The sequence below is a fragment of the Poromitra crassiceps genome, assembly GCF_964638095.1.
Source record: "Poromitra crassiceps genome assembly, chromosome: 11".
Taxonomy (NCBI): Eukaryota; Metazoa; Chordata; class Actinopteri; order Beryciformes; family Melamphaidae; genus Poromitra; species Poromitra crassiceps.
This window is the reverse complement of record NC_139643.1, coordinates 48518791-48536538: the sequence shown is the minus strand read 5'-3', so window position 1 is coordinate 48536538 and position 17748 is coordinate 48518791. Positions and strand designations below refer to the sequence as shown.

Sequence of the window (17748 nt, the reverse complement as noted above, 5' to 3'; positions counted from 1 at the left end):
CGGGGCACGGCCGGGGCGAGTTGAGTTCCGGTTCCGGTTATTCGGGTTTTGAAACGAGATTATCCTGCAGAGGTTCAAAAAAGAATTTATTTACTTTTTAACCGATGCATTCCCAGATTGCCACAAGGGGGACAAGAGCTCACGGAAGTAAAAGGCAATCTGGGCACTTAGAGTCTATCAGTCTGATGACTAATAAGACTCTGGGACGGATGGACAATATTTCGGGGTTTCCGATGTCGAGCGGACGTCCGCGCCAAGACTTCCGTTTCCGTCGTCGTTTACAGTCCAATGACATCTGTGCACTTATCTGTTTAAATGAGCCTCCAGAAAGTATTGATCGATCAATCAATCGGATCAATCGATCAATCGATCGATCGGACTGTAATCAATGACCGCGGCGCACGGAAACGCAAGAAATATCGTCCGTCTGTCCTACAGTCTTATTAGTCGTCGGACTGATAGACTCTGGTTTGCCAGATGAAGTAAAAGGCAGCCGGTGAAAGAAGGCTTCTCTAAACCAGAATCATTTGACACAAACCACTGAGTGTAAAATCCTTCTTTCTCAGACTGTTAAAGCAGGTGCTTGGAAAAACTGCAAATGGAATGTTATACATTATACGAAGACTACAAAGAGTTGCCGGCTAATTCCGAGGCGCGGTCGATGTGCCGCGTCTCTCCGCCTCTCGCACATCTCAGCTTCCACTCCTCCATCCTCCTCCCGTCTCAGCGGATGATGATTTATGTAGCGGCGTTGCACTGTGACCTCAAAACCCGCCCCATCCATAGCGCACCTGTCACCGCGTCGCTGCCTTCCGTGCTTACTGGAAACCAAGCCATCCGTGCAAAATGGCAATTTTCCACCCACCTAGAGAATTGAAAAAAAAAAAAAAGAGGATCCGATCCATTTGGCAGCGAAACTGGCAAAATGCGATGATAAGTAGAGCAGGTGCACGAGGGCTCGGCGCTCCGCTAACGAGGGAGCTGAACTGCACGCACCGCTGACCGCAACATCTGTCGCTCTGCGGAGGCAGAGTTTGTTTTTTTTTTACCCGTGGAACACGTTTGCACAGCGAGAGACAGCAGATGATGAAGCGTTTAAGAGGAGATACATATGGAAGGGACCGGCGCCGGGGCACCGAGTCCCCGTAATGCGGGTTGGTAGCATTATGATGATGGGGGGGGGGGGGGGAGTACCAGCGGGAATATAGCAGAGAGAGCTACCACTGTCTGTGCTGTAGGCCCAAGGTGAGTTCCGGTCTGACCCGGTCCCCCCCCCCCATCCCAGGTGGGAAACCCTAATGAGCTCGTCACGCTTAACGAAGCTTAACGAGTGCCTAATTGGCAGCGTTATGATGTCCCCGAAGGTCAGAAGAGTGCAGGTTCCTGTGCCAGCAGGGCGCCACTTCCCGCCAACTCCACGTCGTCACATGACTCACCACGATCGCTCTGTGCAAACAAAGTTGCGGAATGACAAAGGGGGAAGTTCTTCCACCAGCAAAATCAGAGCAGTTTGGCAGCTTGTGGGGGGAACATTACATACAAAGCCAAATCTGCTTTGGCCACAAAACTGAAGTCCCAGTTTGTGGATATTGTAAGAGATTTATAATAACATCCAATCTGTCCCCAGTCTGAATAAACATGAACATCAAATCAAGTCCAGTATGGTGTGGCAAAACATTGATTTATCATTTGCATGTGTATAACTCGACTCATTCAGTAATGAAAATCAGTGGCACATAAATATTCAACGAGGTAGGCCTATTTCAACTGCATGAATTATAGTGTTAAAGCAGGAAAGCCAGATGGTTTGACAACGTCTTTAGTGGAAGTAGCAATATCTTAAATGGGTGTTTGCTTAATTGTTGGTCCGTATAGAAGAATGTGTTGCATCCATGAGCCGTCACAGTGCAGAGGACAGTTCAGAGTCATCCATGAGCCATCACAGTGCAGAGAGCCGTCAGAGACAGCAAAGGTTGCTCTGATTAGTCAGGATAGCTCAACTGCGTGGCAAAGCTGCCACCTACTGGGTATAATGACATGGTGCATCTGGGAAAGTGCTGATTATGTTGTCAGGCAAAGCAGGTGATTACATAGACGTGTAACATTACTGCAGTGGATTCTAGCTACTCACCCAAATCGTTATTCGATGGTTTAAAGTTTGAATGTCAATTAAAACAATCTCACACAAATGGAGTTGGTGTCAAAATAATTTTAAATAAACATTTTGTGTTCAAGTGATTACAAAAAGGCAGTAGGCCTATGTACTAGGAACAAAAATAAACGACTGGTTTACAAAAGTAATTTTTGTTGATTTACAACCATGGGACTAAAGGGCAGTTTATAGACGGTTTTAACTTGACAACAAAAACATTCTAAATTGAACCCCTGCTCACTTCCTGTTGCAGTGTTTGCTATGGACATAAAAGAAAAAAAAACATTCAAGTGCAGGACTGACCATTCCGTGAAAACCGTCTATTCACCTTATTCACCACGCCCACTTTTTCTCTCTTCCGCGTTCAACGCAAACGTATTTGTTCTTCCGGTTCAGTGCTAGTTGCGAAGGCCACTAGTGGCTAATAATATTAGCCACTAGTTAGTTATGTTATATGGCAGTAAAATGCCACTGAATGACCAAATTGATATAACCGTTAACCATTTCGAGTAACACTGATTCCATACGGATCACCAGCGTTAGTTTGTTGTTTATAACGTGGCTATATTCATAACGTTTCTATCTCGGATGCGTTATTTCGAATCGCACATAGGTTACGCAACCTAACATAGGTGCGCAACCTAACGTCCACTCCACTAACGTCATCTTAAGAGCACAATATTCCTGGAATGCAAGTTTAACTAAACAGTTACATGTCCTCTGCATTCTACATAAAATTAAGATATTACGGGTTGTTTTATTTTGTATGTTACATACGTATTGGCCAAGATATGTTAGTTTATGGGGGAGTAATTTTGTCACTTTAGGAGGGGAGTGTGCGCAGCCATCTTGCCTGCGGAGTTTTTGGCAAGTCAAAACGGAAATACTATTACAAAATGACGTAATGCGGAAGCGTCCATGTGTGAGCAAAGAATAAGGTGAATAGTACAGCGATTTATGATGGTCGCCACTCGCCACCGATGATATTCTATCATACAGAGAATATCATGTCCAATCGGCATTTTACATGGACGTTATCCATGGACACTATCCTACTTGGATCTTGGATTTTTTAGGTCAGGGCTGCTGAGGCTCCTACCAGTTTGGAATGGGAAATACCAGCTCTGGTGACGTCACCGTCCCAGCTCATGACCTTTGAACCGTAAGATGACCAGTTCCCAGTTATAAAGGAATGCACGATTATGTAGCCTATCACTTAAAAGGACTTTACTGGACATTTTACATGGGCATTATGCCTCAGTCATTATCCATTCATGTGCTTGTGATGTCGGAATGATCGAAATGTGTAAACCAAATCGGAATTAATGCTAATAGGTAACTTTTCCAACTAATCTAGGCCACTCTACATGGACAGCAACTTAATGTAATAACCTACCATATTACAAATTACATAAACAAAATAAAACGTTTTTGCCCTCAACAAAGCATCTACTTTCGCCCGCCATGTTGCCTCTATGGTTTCTGCATAATATGACGTCAAGTGCATATGACGTCAAGTCAGCAACTCGTGTACCAACATTTTCGCCCAATTTCCGAGTTGTTCCGACTTGAGCGGCCGTTCACGTGAATTTTCCCTGACGCAAGTTCGTTTTTCCGATTGCTCATGAACGCAGCATCAGGCTCTCAGCCATTTAGAACGCTTTCTTGTATCACGCGCGGAACAAAATCCATCTCGACCTATCATGTGGCGGAACGTCAATGTTTACATCAAGAGACCGGAAAAGGAGTTCAGCAACATGGTAGAAGAAGCAGCATGGGTAGCCCTGACGTGCCAATTGAAATGTCCAAGCCTGCATTGCTGTCACTTCAACAAGCACTGAGGAAAAGCTTCCAAGGTCTGGAAAGCAACCAGAAACTGTGGCAGTCTGTGCTGGCTGAGTGCAGCCCTCTGACGGCGTCTCTGGGAAATTTAGCAGAGCAGCTGAAGGCGCTTTCTAACGTGCAGATCTCCAACACACCGCTCAGAGCCTTCCCCGAACTGCAAAAACGACTACACTTCAAGCTCGTACAAGCAACGGACACAGTGCTGGGTAAACTCAATGAGAAAATGTAAGCACAAATACATAGAGAGAGAGAGAGAGAGAGTGTGTGTGTGGTTTGCTGCATTACTTGTTAGCCCGCGAGCATTAGCGCCCGGTGAACGTCAACGCATTTCCCATCAAACAGTATCAAACAATCGTGCCGCTCTCACGTCTAGGTATAAAAATGAACCCTTATGCCTACCCCACACTACAGGATAATTTGCAAGATTATGGTCAAGATTCCCCCCTCCCGATTTTCTCGGGGGTGCTCCCGATTTGATGCGCGTCGGGCAGATAATCTTCCCAAAAGATCCTGTAGTGTGTGGGGTTCAAAGATTCACAATCGGGAAGACTGCCTCTTCCCGATTGTGAATCGGGGATATCTAACATGTTAGATATTTACAACCCGACAGGCGATTGCATCTTGAGCAGAGAGCCAGTAGTAGCTGCGTTTCCATTACAGTTTTTCGCAAAATAATCTGGTCCGCCCGCAGCCCCGCACATAAACATAGAACGAGGAAATTGTCCTCGAGGTGAAATACCCGTGCGTCTTTGAACGGGACGGAAAACTAATGCTATACTGCAAAGCATGTAGCCTACACGGAAAAGTGAGTCAAATCAGCAGACGCCCCCTCCACAAGGCACCTGTGCAGACGGTTTTCGCCTGGCCATGCACAGTAGGCCTACACCCCGAATGGACGCGGCTGTCCGCGCAAATATTAGTTAAACAAATCCTTTCAGTGCAAATGCATTATAAAAACAAAAAATAAGATTTGTTTAGAAAACGAAATGACACAAATGTATTATTATTATTATTATTATTATTATTATTATTATTATTATTATCATTATTACTACTACTACACCCGGTGCGCACACTGAATTAAAAGTTAACGTCGAGCCCTGCTTCCAAGGTGAATCTTCTGCATAATCTTCTAGTGTGTGGGGTTGCGTTTGAACAGACGCGATTGTGTGCGTGTCCCAAGATTGAAATGTTAAAAAATCGGCTCTCTCTGTCCTGTAGTGTGTGGGGTCTCAAGATTTTTATAATCTTCAAGGATTTGAAAATCCTGTAGTGTGGGGTAGGCATTACCTGAGCCAAACACGTGAAGTGAAGACGCTATCCGATGGCCAACACCCTCTTCTTTTAAATACATATAGTTGTCTCTTCCAAATTGTTGCATAAAATCCACTTTTCTGTCTTTGAAAAACCGAAAATCATTCATCTGGAGCAACCCGGAACTACGACTCACTGTTTAATCACTATGTATACACTCACTAATGCCCCCCACACTTCCGGAATGGTATTGCACCTCCATTTTCGGTTTTTCAAACCTTGCAACCTAGTGTCAGTGGTGGAAGAAATACTCAGATCTTTTTACTTGAGTACAGTAGAAATACCACCACAGTAAAAAAAAAAAAAAAAAATATTACAAGTAAAAGTACTGCATTCAAAATGTTACATGTGTAAAAGTACAAAAGTATTAGCATCAAAATATACTGAAAAGCAACATAAGTAAAAGTGCTCATTATGCAGAATGGCCCATTTCAGAATAATACAGTAGAACCGGTATATTATACAATTGACTTTATATATTGCTGGGTAGTTTACAGTAATATATAATAAAACCCCTTAAGTGCAATCCAGCTGAGACCCCCCTCCCTCTCCCTCTCTCAGGTCTTCTCTTCAGTCTGTCAGAGATGCCATCAGTAACCAGGTGTCTGGAGTCTTCCAGCTGTATGAGCAGAACACAGACAGCCTGGATCTGCTCACCCTGACAGAGCGCTCAGCCTCCGCCCCATCAGTCGCCGACATGCTGGAGTGGTTGCAGGGTGCAGAGCGTTACTATCGGCAACAGTATCCTCTCTGTTCAGCTGTGGACCGCTGTTTGTGTTCAAGTCTGTGCTGTGACATATATTTTAGGACCTGGAGATAAATGTGTTTACGCTCTCTTAATACTGATCCCTGATGAATCACATTACAAATAGTGTATTTTTTATATCTAAAAGGTTCCACAAGAGAACAATACGGTAGTTACTTTTGAGGACCTTTTATAGGACCTCAATTGGAAAAGTGATATTTTTAGGATTATGGTTTCAAAAATTGAAATTAGAGACTAGAGTCAAGAGCGCAGTTTGTTTTCCTCAGCCATACGTTGAGATATCGGAGGAGGAAGACTCTGCTGCAGACCCTGAGAGCGGACGACCTCTCCCTCCTGGAATCTGCTCCCAAGAGATGGGAGTCTCTGCAGTCGCCCAGTGGAGAGGACAGCATCACAGGTATACACAATATCACAATATATAATATTTATGATGTATGATGTTAAAAGATTTCTAGGCTGACATATTTCTGCTGTGTTCCATTTCAGATACACTTTTCAAAGTGTCTTTCTTTATGGAGAGCCAGTGAAGAGAGGAACAGGACACGGGTGAGAAACTGTTTGTGTCTTTCTGTGAAGAGGCTGAAGAGAAAATGAATAACAGGCAAACAAAAAGGAGCAGATCTACATACAGTACATACATTGGATGTATGTATTGCATTTGGTCCAAATGCAAATGCATCCAAATTATATTGCCTGTGGATGTGAGGATGAGGACTGGATTTGTATTTGGCCAGGTAAAATGTCGATAGATCTGTTGATGGATGTAAAATGTCTGTATTCACTGTATTTAAACAGAGGTGATCTGCTGCAGATCAGAAAAGAGAAAATGTCTCTTGCTACAGAAACAACATTGTGAAGTAATTTCATACTTTTGTGTTGATGCTGTTTACGGTATTCTCTGTGATGAACCCAAATTACCTTCCAGTGCCGGGGCCATTGTTAATGTTTTGGTTGCAACTGTGTTACTTCCTGCCTTTTAGACATGGAAAAATCCAAAATGTGGCACAAGAAAGCTCAGCAGGCCAAAAAGATAAGGATAAAGAAACTAGAATGACCGCAATGCGGATTTATGCCTCCGCCATTAGTTCATTCTTGAGTCCAAATCGCCATTTGAGGCAAATTGGAAGAAATTCCGTCAAGGCGCTCCTGAGATCTCACGTTAACGAGCATGAAACGAGCGGTCGTGATGTCACAGTAACCTTGAACTTTGACCACCAAAATCGAATCAGTTCATCCTTGAGTCCAAGGCGATGATTGAGGCAAATTTGATGAAATTCGGCAAAGGCATTCCTGAGATATTGCGTTAACAAGCTTGAAAATGGTGTTCGAGAGGTCACAGTGACCTTGGCCTTTGACCTTTGACCACCAAAATCGACTCAGATCATCCTTGAGTCTAAGTCGATGTTTGAGGCAAATTTGATGAAATTCCGTCAAGGCGTTCCTCAGATATCGTGTTAACAAACATCGGACGGACGGACAACCCCGATGCATAATGCCTTCCGGCCTGGCTATCGCCGGCAGATGCATAAAAAGGTGATTCTTAGGTACTTGTACATACATACATACACCATGTATGAAGATGTACATTGTTTAAACTATCTCAGTTACACATGTACTATAATACTTTGTGATTACATTTGCTAGAAGTCGCCAAGAAGCACCTTTTGTCTTTATTGCCCTTTAGACACAAAATGGCTGAGGTGAAAAAGATGAATGGCCCAAAACCAAAGTGTATTTGTGAGGAAAAATCCAGAAGACACAAGGAAAGAGTATCACAATGTAGTTATTAAAACACTCTTTTAGAAACTGGTTTTATTTCACAAGTTTGATTTATGCAAAGTCAATCGAGTTTTTTTTTATGTGACAAATTTGAGAGGTAATGACATCACCATAGTAGAACTGTTGAAGAAATTACACTGCAATCCTCACAACACAAGCAAACAGAACAGCGATATACGTGTAAAGTGTTTGTTGAATACCACCTTAATAAGTCTTTTCTTGATTTTTCACAAAATAGGTCAATGAATCATTGCTTCCTCCAGGCACTACTATAAATCACAGTGCAGCCAATGTCAAATTTCAAACAAAAATTATATAAAAGTTATTAAGTATGCAAGACAATTTCCAACATTAAGAAGAGATAAATATACAAAATAAGCAAAATGATAGATTGAATACATAAATATATAAATATAGGAATCTCCAATTCATAAGTCATAACTTGAAATTCACAGATTTAAAACTTAGAACAGGTAAATGCAAAAAAAGAATCAAAGTGAACAGCTTTTAACCCATTGATACCTGATGCAGCATTTGCGTGTATATCCCTCATTTGTGTGTGTATCCCTTTAAGACCGTGAACCGCGTTAACGCGGTCTTAAAGGGATACGCACACAAATGCTGCATCAGGTATCAATGGGTTAATGCAAATCTGAACTTCCACCCCACTCATCATCACAGATGTGCTTTCCTGTCTTTAGCTACGTTCTCATTGCACTCTCTCTCGCTGCTCCACGTTCTCTCTCTCTATACGTACTCCTTCATGGGGACCGTGTTGGACGTGATGGGTTTCTGGGGGGGATCCAGCGGCAAGACGGGTGAATTAGCGAAGCTGCGGCCGATGTAGCCCCTGCGGTAGCCGGCGCCCCGCTCCATGTGGGGGCAGGTGCTGCTGAGCACCGCGCCGCTGATCATGAGGATCACGGCCGCCGCCCAGCCCAGGTAGATCGCCTGCCCCAGCTCGCGCTTGTGCATCAGCGGCACGTTGGGGTTGTAGAAGTCCCGGATGACGGTGTTGGCCGTCCAGGAGACGGGCACCAGCACGCACAGGCCGGTCAGGATGAAGAGCACGCCGCCCGAGAGCGCGATGCCCGCCTTGGCGCGGCGGTCGTCGCCGGCGCACGTGGTGCACTTCATGCCGCAGCAGGACACGGTGCAGGAGAGCCAGCCCATGAAGATGGCCACGCACATGAGGGCGCGCGCCGCCTGGATGTCCGGCGGCAGCGCCAGCATGGAGTCGTAGGTCTTGCACTGCATGTGCCCGGTGGTCTGGTAGATGCAATTCATCCAGATGCCCTCCCACTTGATCTCCGAGGTCAGGATGTTGCTGCCGATGAAGGCGGAGACCTTCCACTGAGGCAACGCCGTCACCGCGATGGCCATGATCCAGCCCGTCACCGCGCATGTGAAGCTGATCAGCTGCATGCCAGTGTTCACCATGATGACGCTTTCTCTGTAGGCCGGCAGCTTGTCACCCGGGCGCTTATCGATTTCTCCTTTCAACGGATCCTCCTCTTTTGGTCTCCTAACAGTCGTTTGTTGAACAAGAACTACAATTACAACGGAATCACACTATTTATTGACGTCACAAAGACAAAGACAAAGTCCACTCCCTCGGTGTGTTTATCCCCCTGCCTGCCTGCCCTCGTCCAGCTTCTTCCGGGTCCTTTTGCCCCCCCGACGTCTCGTCTCAGTCCGGGTCAATATGTCGACAGCCACTTCTTTTTTCTCCGTGTTTTTCTGTTCAGCATCTGGTCAAACGTTTTCACTTCCGCGCATTTTCCGTTCCTCGTCTTTCTCGGTTTTCCAGAAGTCGTCTTCCGCTTCCTCTCCACCTTTGTCATCCACCTTTTGAAAGGATCGGCGCCGCCTCACAAACACTTTCTCCCTCTTTTCATTCCCGACTTGGAGTCAATGAATTATTGAGCAGCCGATGGCCGCGCGGCCACTTGTGGCGGCGCGCCGATGCCGGGAATCGATGGAGGCGACTCTCTCGGCCTGGTGGATGAAATGGATCTCAGCCAGCTTTTTTTTTTTGTGCTCCTTTGCCTTTAACCTGGCTCGAACCCAGCAGGGCCCGGGGATGATTAGACTTCCAGAGTATTTCAGTGTCTATTACTCTCCTGGTTCGGTGTTGCCTTACCTAGATGGGTCACTCCGATATAACCTGATACTTCGATTCAAGGCCACCGGTTGCTGCTTGCCGTCACGGCGAGGTTGGAAATGGGTGACGCTTGATTACACAAAATAGCCAAAGTAACGGGCCTTTATATATTTTGGTTGAGAAAAAGCACGCACAATCCAAACCTCAGCCCTCAAAAACTGAACAACAAAACAAGAGGTCCGCTCGAGATGAACAAAACTGGAAAACGGATGATTCAATCAGCCTTTAAAAGCGGTCGAGGGAAAAGAGGATATTCCAGGTCACTTATTTGATCCAGGTCTTTACCCAAAAATCACATCAAACTCCCGCTGGTTTCCTGGATTGGATTTGAGCTGAGCACAATGTCAGTCTCAGCGTCTCTACTGGAGAAAGAAAAGCCCGGGTTTCCAGAGAAAAAAGCAAGCAGACCTAATCATCAGGCACTGCTGCTGCTGCCAGCTGAAGGGTCTCCTTGTTGACAATAAGCGCAGCGGGCTCCGAGCTCTGACGAGGCCACTTCAGACTCAGCTGCCGCTTGCCCCCTCGGTCTGAACACAGCGCCACCCAAATGGGTCAGTCTCTGCTCCCCAGTTAGGGTGTAAATAGCAAGCCGGGCTGCTTGGACAGACTTCTGGGCAAGTAGAGCTTCAGTTCTCTCCCTCCCATCTTCAGCACCACTGTGTGTGTGTGTGTGTGTGTGTGTGTGTGTGTGTGTGTGTGTGTGGACCGACCAACCGATGTCGAACCTGTGAGAGCAACAATGCCGTGGCTGGAAAAAAGAGGGAGACAGAGGGGATGGAGAGGGGGAGAGAGGGAGGGGAGGGGGGAGAGAAAGAGAAAGAGGGCGAGACAACAAAGGAGGGAGGGAGGGAGCAGTAGATGGAGAGCGAGCGAGGTCTGTAGGTGGATCAATTCACACAAAGACAATCTGTGTGTGGGGGGGCTCTACAATGGGGCTTACACACCCCATACCATACATCACACACACACTCACCCCATACCATACATCACACACACACACACCCCATACCATACATCACACACATACACACACTTTAAATGAGCTTTCACAAAAACAGCTTTCGCTCGCCCCCTTTTTGTCCGACACCTCAGTGAAAGGGAGAAAGGGAGAAAGGGCGGGCGGGGGGGGGTCACAGGTGGATGGGTTTTGTGACAAATGATGATGAGCATGGCTGCAGTGTTGAAAAGCCACAGGTGAAATACACAGGTCACAGGTAGACAGGTCACAGGTAGAGTCACACTCTATTGTGTTAGGGGGAGCTGTGGCATCTGGACAATTCTGACACTTTACCCAACATTGCATTTTTAGTTTGATCTCATTTAGTTTTTTGTTTTTTTTCATTTAATTGAACTTAATTCACTTTATTAGAAATCTGCACAATACAAAAAAAATGAAACGATAAGAGGGTGAAAATGGTACATAGTGATTTCTCTCATATTCAATATGAGGTTAATATGTTAAATAGCAAATCGCTATCACAACCAATCGCATTACTGTATGTTAGATGGATTTGAGAGAAATTCTTTGTCTTGCTCTTCCGAAATGTCTCATTCTACCCGTGACGGCTCTCCCTGCATCTGTATTACCGTACATGGAACCTTGGTGTGCCAACGTGTTGATGAATTAAATATTGTGGCAACAAGATCTGTGGCTCAGGTTTCCTTTCTTGTGTAACCTCCGCTCTCCTCGGCAACGGTCGTCATGACAACAAGCCGCGACACACAGGAAACGGGAGAGGAGCGGGCGGGGATGATGCACAAAGGGAGGCGGGGAAGGTGACACATACCAATGAATGATGGCTGCCCAGAGCGCATGATTGCAGCGAACTGATACTAACACTTAACACCTTATACAGGCAGAATAGAATGAAACAAATATTTGATTTTTTTTTATATATATGTATATATTTTCACTCATTTTTATGTGTCATCAAATGAGGAAAGACTGGATGAGGTTGGACCCTCTTTGAGAACACTAGTGCACAAAATAGTGATTTATTTTAACCGGCAAAGTCAAAAAACCCTGATTGTACCAGAGAGCTGGTATCAGCTGACTGAGTGACCTGCTTTTTGGCTGAGGCGCCAGGAAGGGAAATTCTGTCATCGCCGGCCAGAGGAGAGGCTACCAAACAGGCAGGGCTGCCACCCATGTGCACGGGCAACATTGAGGCCATTTACACCTGGCATTAACATGTGTTTTCTGCCATCAGATTGAAATCAGATTGTACTTGACCACATTAGCCTGTAGAGCTGCCGAAAATAATCGATTCAGAGATGCATCGCGATGCTTAATAGGACGATTCTGAATCGATTAACAAATATCAAAAATCGATTATTAAAAAAAAAAAAAAAAAGATTTTTTTTATTTTTTATAATCAAATAAAATAGAATGTAAGTACATGCAGTTGTTTATTTTAATTATGGATCATAATACAATGCAATTCCAAATGCACTTTTATTTTAAAAGTAGCCACACAGTGAGAAAAAAGAAAGTGAGAAAAAATAAATCATGTATTGCGGAAAAAGTGATGCATCGAGATGCATCGTATAATCGAATCGAATCGAATCGTAGACTTGTATAATCGAATCGTATCGAATCGTGAGATCAGTGAAGATGCACAGCTCTATTAGCCTGATTCCATTTACACCTGGTGTTAACATGCGTTTTCTGTCATCAGATTGCAATCTGATGGCAGATATGGTTGTCCTCTCAATCCGCATACAGTTGCTGTATCCAGATTGAGAGGACACATTGCATTTACACTTGTGTTCAATGTGTACACAACGCATCCCTGACCACCTCCGGAGGTGGTTTGGCTGATCAGATTGCAATCAATCTTCAATGTCTGTCTTGGGGCCGTTTTTACACCTGTACTTTCAAGTGGTCAAGCACTATCTGATTGCAATCTGATCACAGAAAACACATGTTAATGCCAGGTGTAAATGGCCTCTATGTGACAAATAAGCTTTTAAATGTTTGGATAAGGACAGGTCTGTCAAAATGAATGAAATCAACCCAATTTCCTATCTAATTTGAGTACTGGTCGTTTTATATGATTGTCGGTGTTTGTGACTTATTTTAGCTTGTGTTCATTTGATTTATTTCAAAGAGCTGTTAAATGTGTGATGCATCTCAGCACTCTACCCTGATCGCACTTTAACGTTCTAAGCTCATGAACTGCTAGACACGTCAATAAAGTTTAATATTATTGTAGGCGGTGGCTCAGTGGTAAGAACTGTCACCTCACAGCAAACGGGAACAAGTGAAATGTGAATCAGTTATTCTGGGCTGGGGCTGATTTGAAAGAGATGCTGATATGACTGATATGATCTGTGATCTGATATGATCTGTACCTACACTGCTTAACGAATCAAACGCATAGGACAAGGACATATAATATGAAACATTTTTAAAACACCAATACTGTCGCTGGCAAGACAGGAGCTTTGGGATGTCTCTCATTCAGTCAGTTGTTCATATGGAGGAGGAGAGGGAATGGCTGTGTCAGTGTCCTTAGTAATCAAGTCAGCCCATTTCCTCTGGTAAAGGATGCCATCTAGTGACACAAAGCATGTAGAAGCCATCGTGTTAATTGGTGGATGAGGTATGTATGCGTAAGAGCTTCTCAATTACTTTTTCTGGTGATATAAAATAAGATAAATATTCAATGAAAACATACACCAGCTATGCTATAGGCATAAAATACCAATTTATTACTTTGCACAATAACACAAGTAATTCCCTGCAGGCTAAAAAAAAAAAAAAAAAGTATTTTAACATGTCACATAATAGCAATAACAGCGAGTGATTGGGCACCCTGATGGGCCGGGCAAGGTGAAGCCCCGCCCCTCCAACGGGTCAGAAAGGGTTCTGTTCCATTCACAGAATTAGAATGATCCAATTCTATAGTTCTATTGCTATTGGACAATCACACACAGCTCATAGACCACTAGCAAAGAAAAACAAACAGAGCAGAGCTAGAACAAACCCGAATAAGGAACCAAAAAAAAAATAAAAAAAAAATAAAATTAATTTACACAATACACAATGTCAAATTACAAATCCGTTAAGATATAACAATATATCAAAGTGAGAGGAATTTAAAAATAAATCATGCTCTCTTTCTATTGGGGCACAGAAAGAATTGTGGATCTTTTTTCAAAAAGGTTAAAAAGAGGTAATCTGCTCCGTGGATGCCATGGGGGTTTTGCCAAACCGACACAAAGAGGAAGTGCATTTGTGAGGGTTCCGGCAGAGAGGGGCCGTGGAGTCAGGAGACCCCCCGAGAGGCGTGGCCACGGGCACAGACCAGGAACGAGGGGAGAAAAATGGACGCTCGCTACGCTAGCCTGGCCAGAGGAGAGGGGGTTAGGTCTTTAACGGGCCCACGTTTGAAGAAAGTACCTCGTTTGAATTTGGACACGGCGCAAAGATCAGGTCCCCCTCGCCTCAGATAACAGCTTGTACCTCCCAAATTACTGACATTTGTGTAGGAATCTTTAAAATACATCTGAGAGAGACTGGACAAATATTGCTAGGCTAAAACAGTCTCACTAAATTTATAAACATTTACCCAAAAAAAAAAAAAAGCATTTATATTTTTTTTCTGTCTCATAATAAATATGATTCTAAAGAGGTTTTTTCTTCTTTTTTTTAAGGACAATACTCTGGCATGCAGGCGAGCAAAGTCGACATTTTATTTCTTAAAAAAAAAGTTTTTAGAGCCTCAAGAGTGCACATTCCCACTGATTGATACAAGCAAAAAAAATAGAAGAGAAAAAAGGTACAGAGACACAATAGCGAGAGTAGACCAACAGCCACAACGAGAAGAATTATAGCTTTGATTTTCCGCATTTTGAAAACTAGATTTTGGGTTAATATTGCTTTGCAATGTTATGCTAACAACAGGGAGTGATCGCTGATCGCACTCTAGATCGCCTCATGATCATCAAATCAAATCGACCCCCTTGAGAGATGCCAGATGAATATTTGACCGCAGCCCACTGGGCTCGGTAAAACTAGTGCACATTTTAAAAACCGATCTGTCCCCCCTTTAAACCGAAGAAAACTTATTGCATGCAATAGAGCCAAAGTCGACGTCACTTCCTGCTTCAACATGCGCACCAGAGACCTTTCATCCGACATTTATTTTCACATAGACATTTGGGAAAATGCGTATACTTTTTTTTTTACTCAGTCAAACCAAACGATTCAGCCATCTTTAGAAACAGGAGAGACCGTATAACATTTCACTCTGACCAAAAAAAATAAAAATCGAATATATTTTTTAAATCCGCTATTATTTTTGAATAATGTCCTATGTGAAATGTCCTATGGTCTCTCCTGTTTCTAAATAGAACTGAATCCTTTGGTTTGAGCAAAACTATTTTTCTAGGCATTTTATGAAATATCTATGGGAAACTAAATTGCAGATGAAGGGTCTCTGGGACGCATGCTGAAGCAGCAAGTGACGTGGACTTTGGCTCTCTATGCCTGGACAGCAGCCTCCCAATCCCCCCACTGGGCCTCTGTCCTCTCCGTTTCCTGCTTCCTTCCCATTGGCCGGCGCCCACGCCCTCGACAGGCAGGCGCTCAAACTCATTCATAGCAAACCTGCTGCTTTACGGGTGGTTTATTACAAAAGGGTTTTCACTGAGCCGTCCCCCCCTGATGAGGCGTGTGCGCCGACTATTCCAAAAAACCCATCTAACTCTGTCCTGCATCGACACCGTCTTCATCCGATCACAACACTAGGGGGCTCCACTGGTAGTAGAACTGTCACCATGGCACTTGCCACTAGATGGTATCCATGACAATAGCTCGTCCAAGGGCAGTGCTTATGCTTATTGTCGATCCATTTAATCCGGTGTTAAAAATGCATAAAAATATGTAACAAACACCATAAGTAGTAGAGACTTTTAGATGGGTATACGTTCAAATACACACAAACAGTAATAGAAGCCATTTTTTTAAAGTCTAAAAATGCAACGCTTTGCCTATGGCAAACCTCTTTTCAACAAACTGAATCCAAATTCACTCCGATTACAATCCCCTGATTGTCTCCATTCATCCGATCGAAACCAAGACCGATCCTGACTGAGTTCATCTGATGAACACAGCGGCAAATCTCTTTCACCAGTCAGAGTGCTACACAATACCTCCAAACAGCCCATAACAATACCTCAAAACAGCCCCTAACCGTTCTAATATCAGAGACTAGGGAGCCTGAATTAACCGTCCCGGGGGCCTACGTTCTCTCGCCATTGGCCAGAATGCTACAAAATATGTTCCAACCCAACGCTCTACCCCCTTAACCTGTGGCTCCCACAACTTAAAAGTCTATTCCTGAAGTCACACTAGTAACTACACAACTGGCTTCACTGACTGACCTTAAAATTTCATCACAATAGTAACAACATTAACAACAACAATAAGAACAACAACAACAACATCCATGGTAAACTACTAATCTAAACAACAGTTTTTAAGATAACCACAAAACATCTTATATTAAACTCTTACAAATCTGCTTTGTTGATTCTTATGTATAAATGCATAAAGGTAAGAGAGATTGAGTGCCCTCTGTCGCTTGCCTAGAGTCCCGGGTCAGTGCAATGAATTGGCCAGTATTAGCAAAGGAGACCTCAAAAGAACTATACGTTTTGTGTTTCCGGCCCATGAAAAAAAAAATACATAAAAATTAAAATCAAAGGCTACTAGCGCCTTTAAATTAAAAAAAAAACCTTGTGACATCCAGCAGTATCATTCTATAACCTTTCAGATAATCAGGTCCAGGGATTAAAAAAGAAAAAAAATATCCCACTTTTTAACACAGACACAAACCCACACGCTGTGTGTCTTAATGACTTCAGCCGTTCAACAGGTCCCAATGCCGAGCCAGAGTCACAGGCTAGACCACGGTTACCACTGCTACACATCAGACCTGGGCTCACTCACCACCTGAAATGCATTCAGTGACTTCTCTGGGATTCCGTGATCGTACGGGGTCACAGAGCAACAGCTGATCGTACGGGGGCACAGAGAAACAGCTGATCGTACGGGGGCACAGAGAAACAGCTGATCGTACGGGGGCACAGAGGAACAGCTGATCGTACGGGGGCACAGAGGAACAGCTGGCTCCAAAAAGGTGCAGACCCCCCCCCCCACCGTGATCGTACGGGGGCAGAGGAGCAGCTGATCGTACGGGGGCACAGAGGAACAGCTGGCTCCAAAAAGGTGCAGACCCCCCCCCCCCCCCCCATCCTGCGCTGAACGCACACATTCAGAGTAACTGAAAGGATTTCATTTAATAACTGACCCAGGACTGCTACAAATACCCACACCGGCCTCTGGGAGGCCCGTATAAGTCGTAATGTCTCAAAAGTTGCTCTATAGATGTAAATATATGTTATATATGTACTGTATGTGTGAATATAAAAACAACAAATCTGAGGCATTTACAGCAGTTATCTCCTTGATTTCCCTTTACAATTCAGTGGCCTGCCATGAAACACACATGCACACACATACAACAGTACATGTATATACAGAAACACACACACGCACACACGCATGCGCGCTCTCTCACACACACACACGCACACACTCTCTCTCTCTCACACACACACACACACAGGAGCACTTATTCTTCGATGAGAGGAAAGTAGTAATGGGCATGGACACCCAGGTCACCTCGCTTGTAAAAGACCGTAAAGGAGAAAAAGTTA

General features: G+C 44.1%; 2 protein-coding genes across 2 annotated transcripts; one reads left to right on the top strand and one right to left on the bottom strand.

Moving 5' to 3' along the window:
* Window positions 1–3953: 3953 nt before the first annotated feature.
* airim (AFG2 interacting ribosome maturation factor) lies at window positions 3954–6678 on the top strand (the record flags this gene model as incomplete). Its single annotated transcript, XM_083646420.1, has 4 exons — window positions 3954–4222; window positions 5873–6052; window positions 6356–6474; window positions 6564–6678. 4 exons carry the CDS (start codon window positions 3954–3956, stop codon window positions 6602–6604), a joined length of 609 nt encoding a protein of 202 aa, XP_083502546.1. The 3' UTR covers window positions 6605–6678.
* A 1925-nt stretch (window positions 6679–8603) lies between these two features.
* On the bottom strand, window positions 8604–9296 carry cldn35 (claudin 35; the record flags this gene model as incomplete). Its single annotated transcript, XM_083646416.1, has 1 exon — window positions 8604–9296. One exon carries the CDS (start codon window positions 9294–9296, stop codon window positions 8604–8606), a length of 693 nt encoding a protein of 230 aa, XP_083502542.1.
* Between the last annotated feature and the right edge of the window lie 8452 nt (window positions 9297–17748).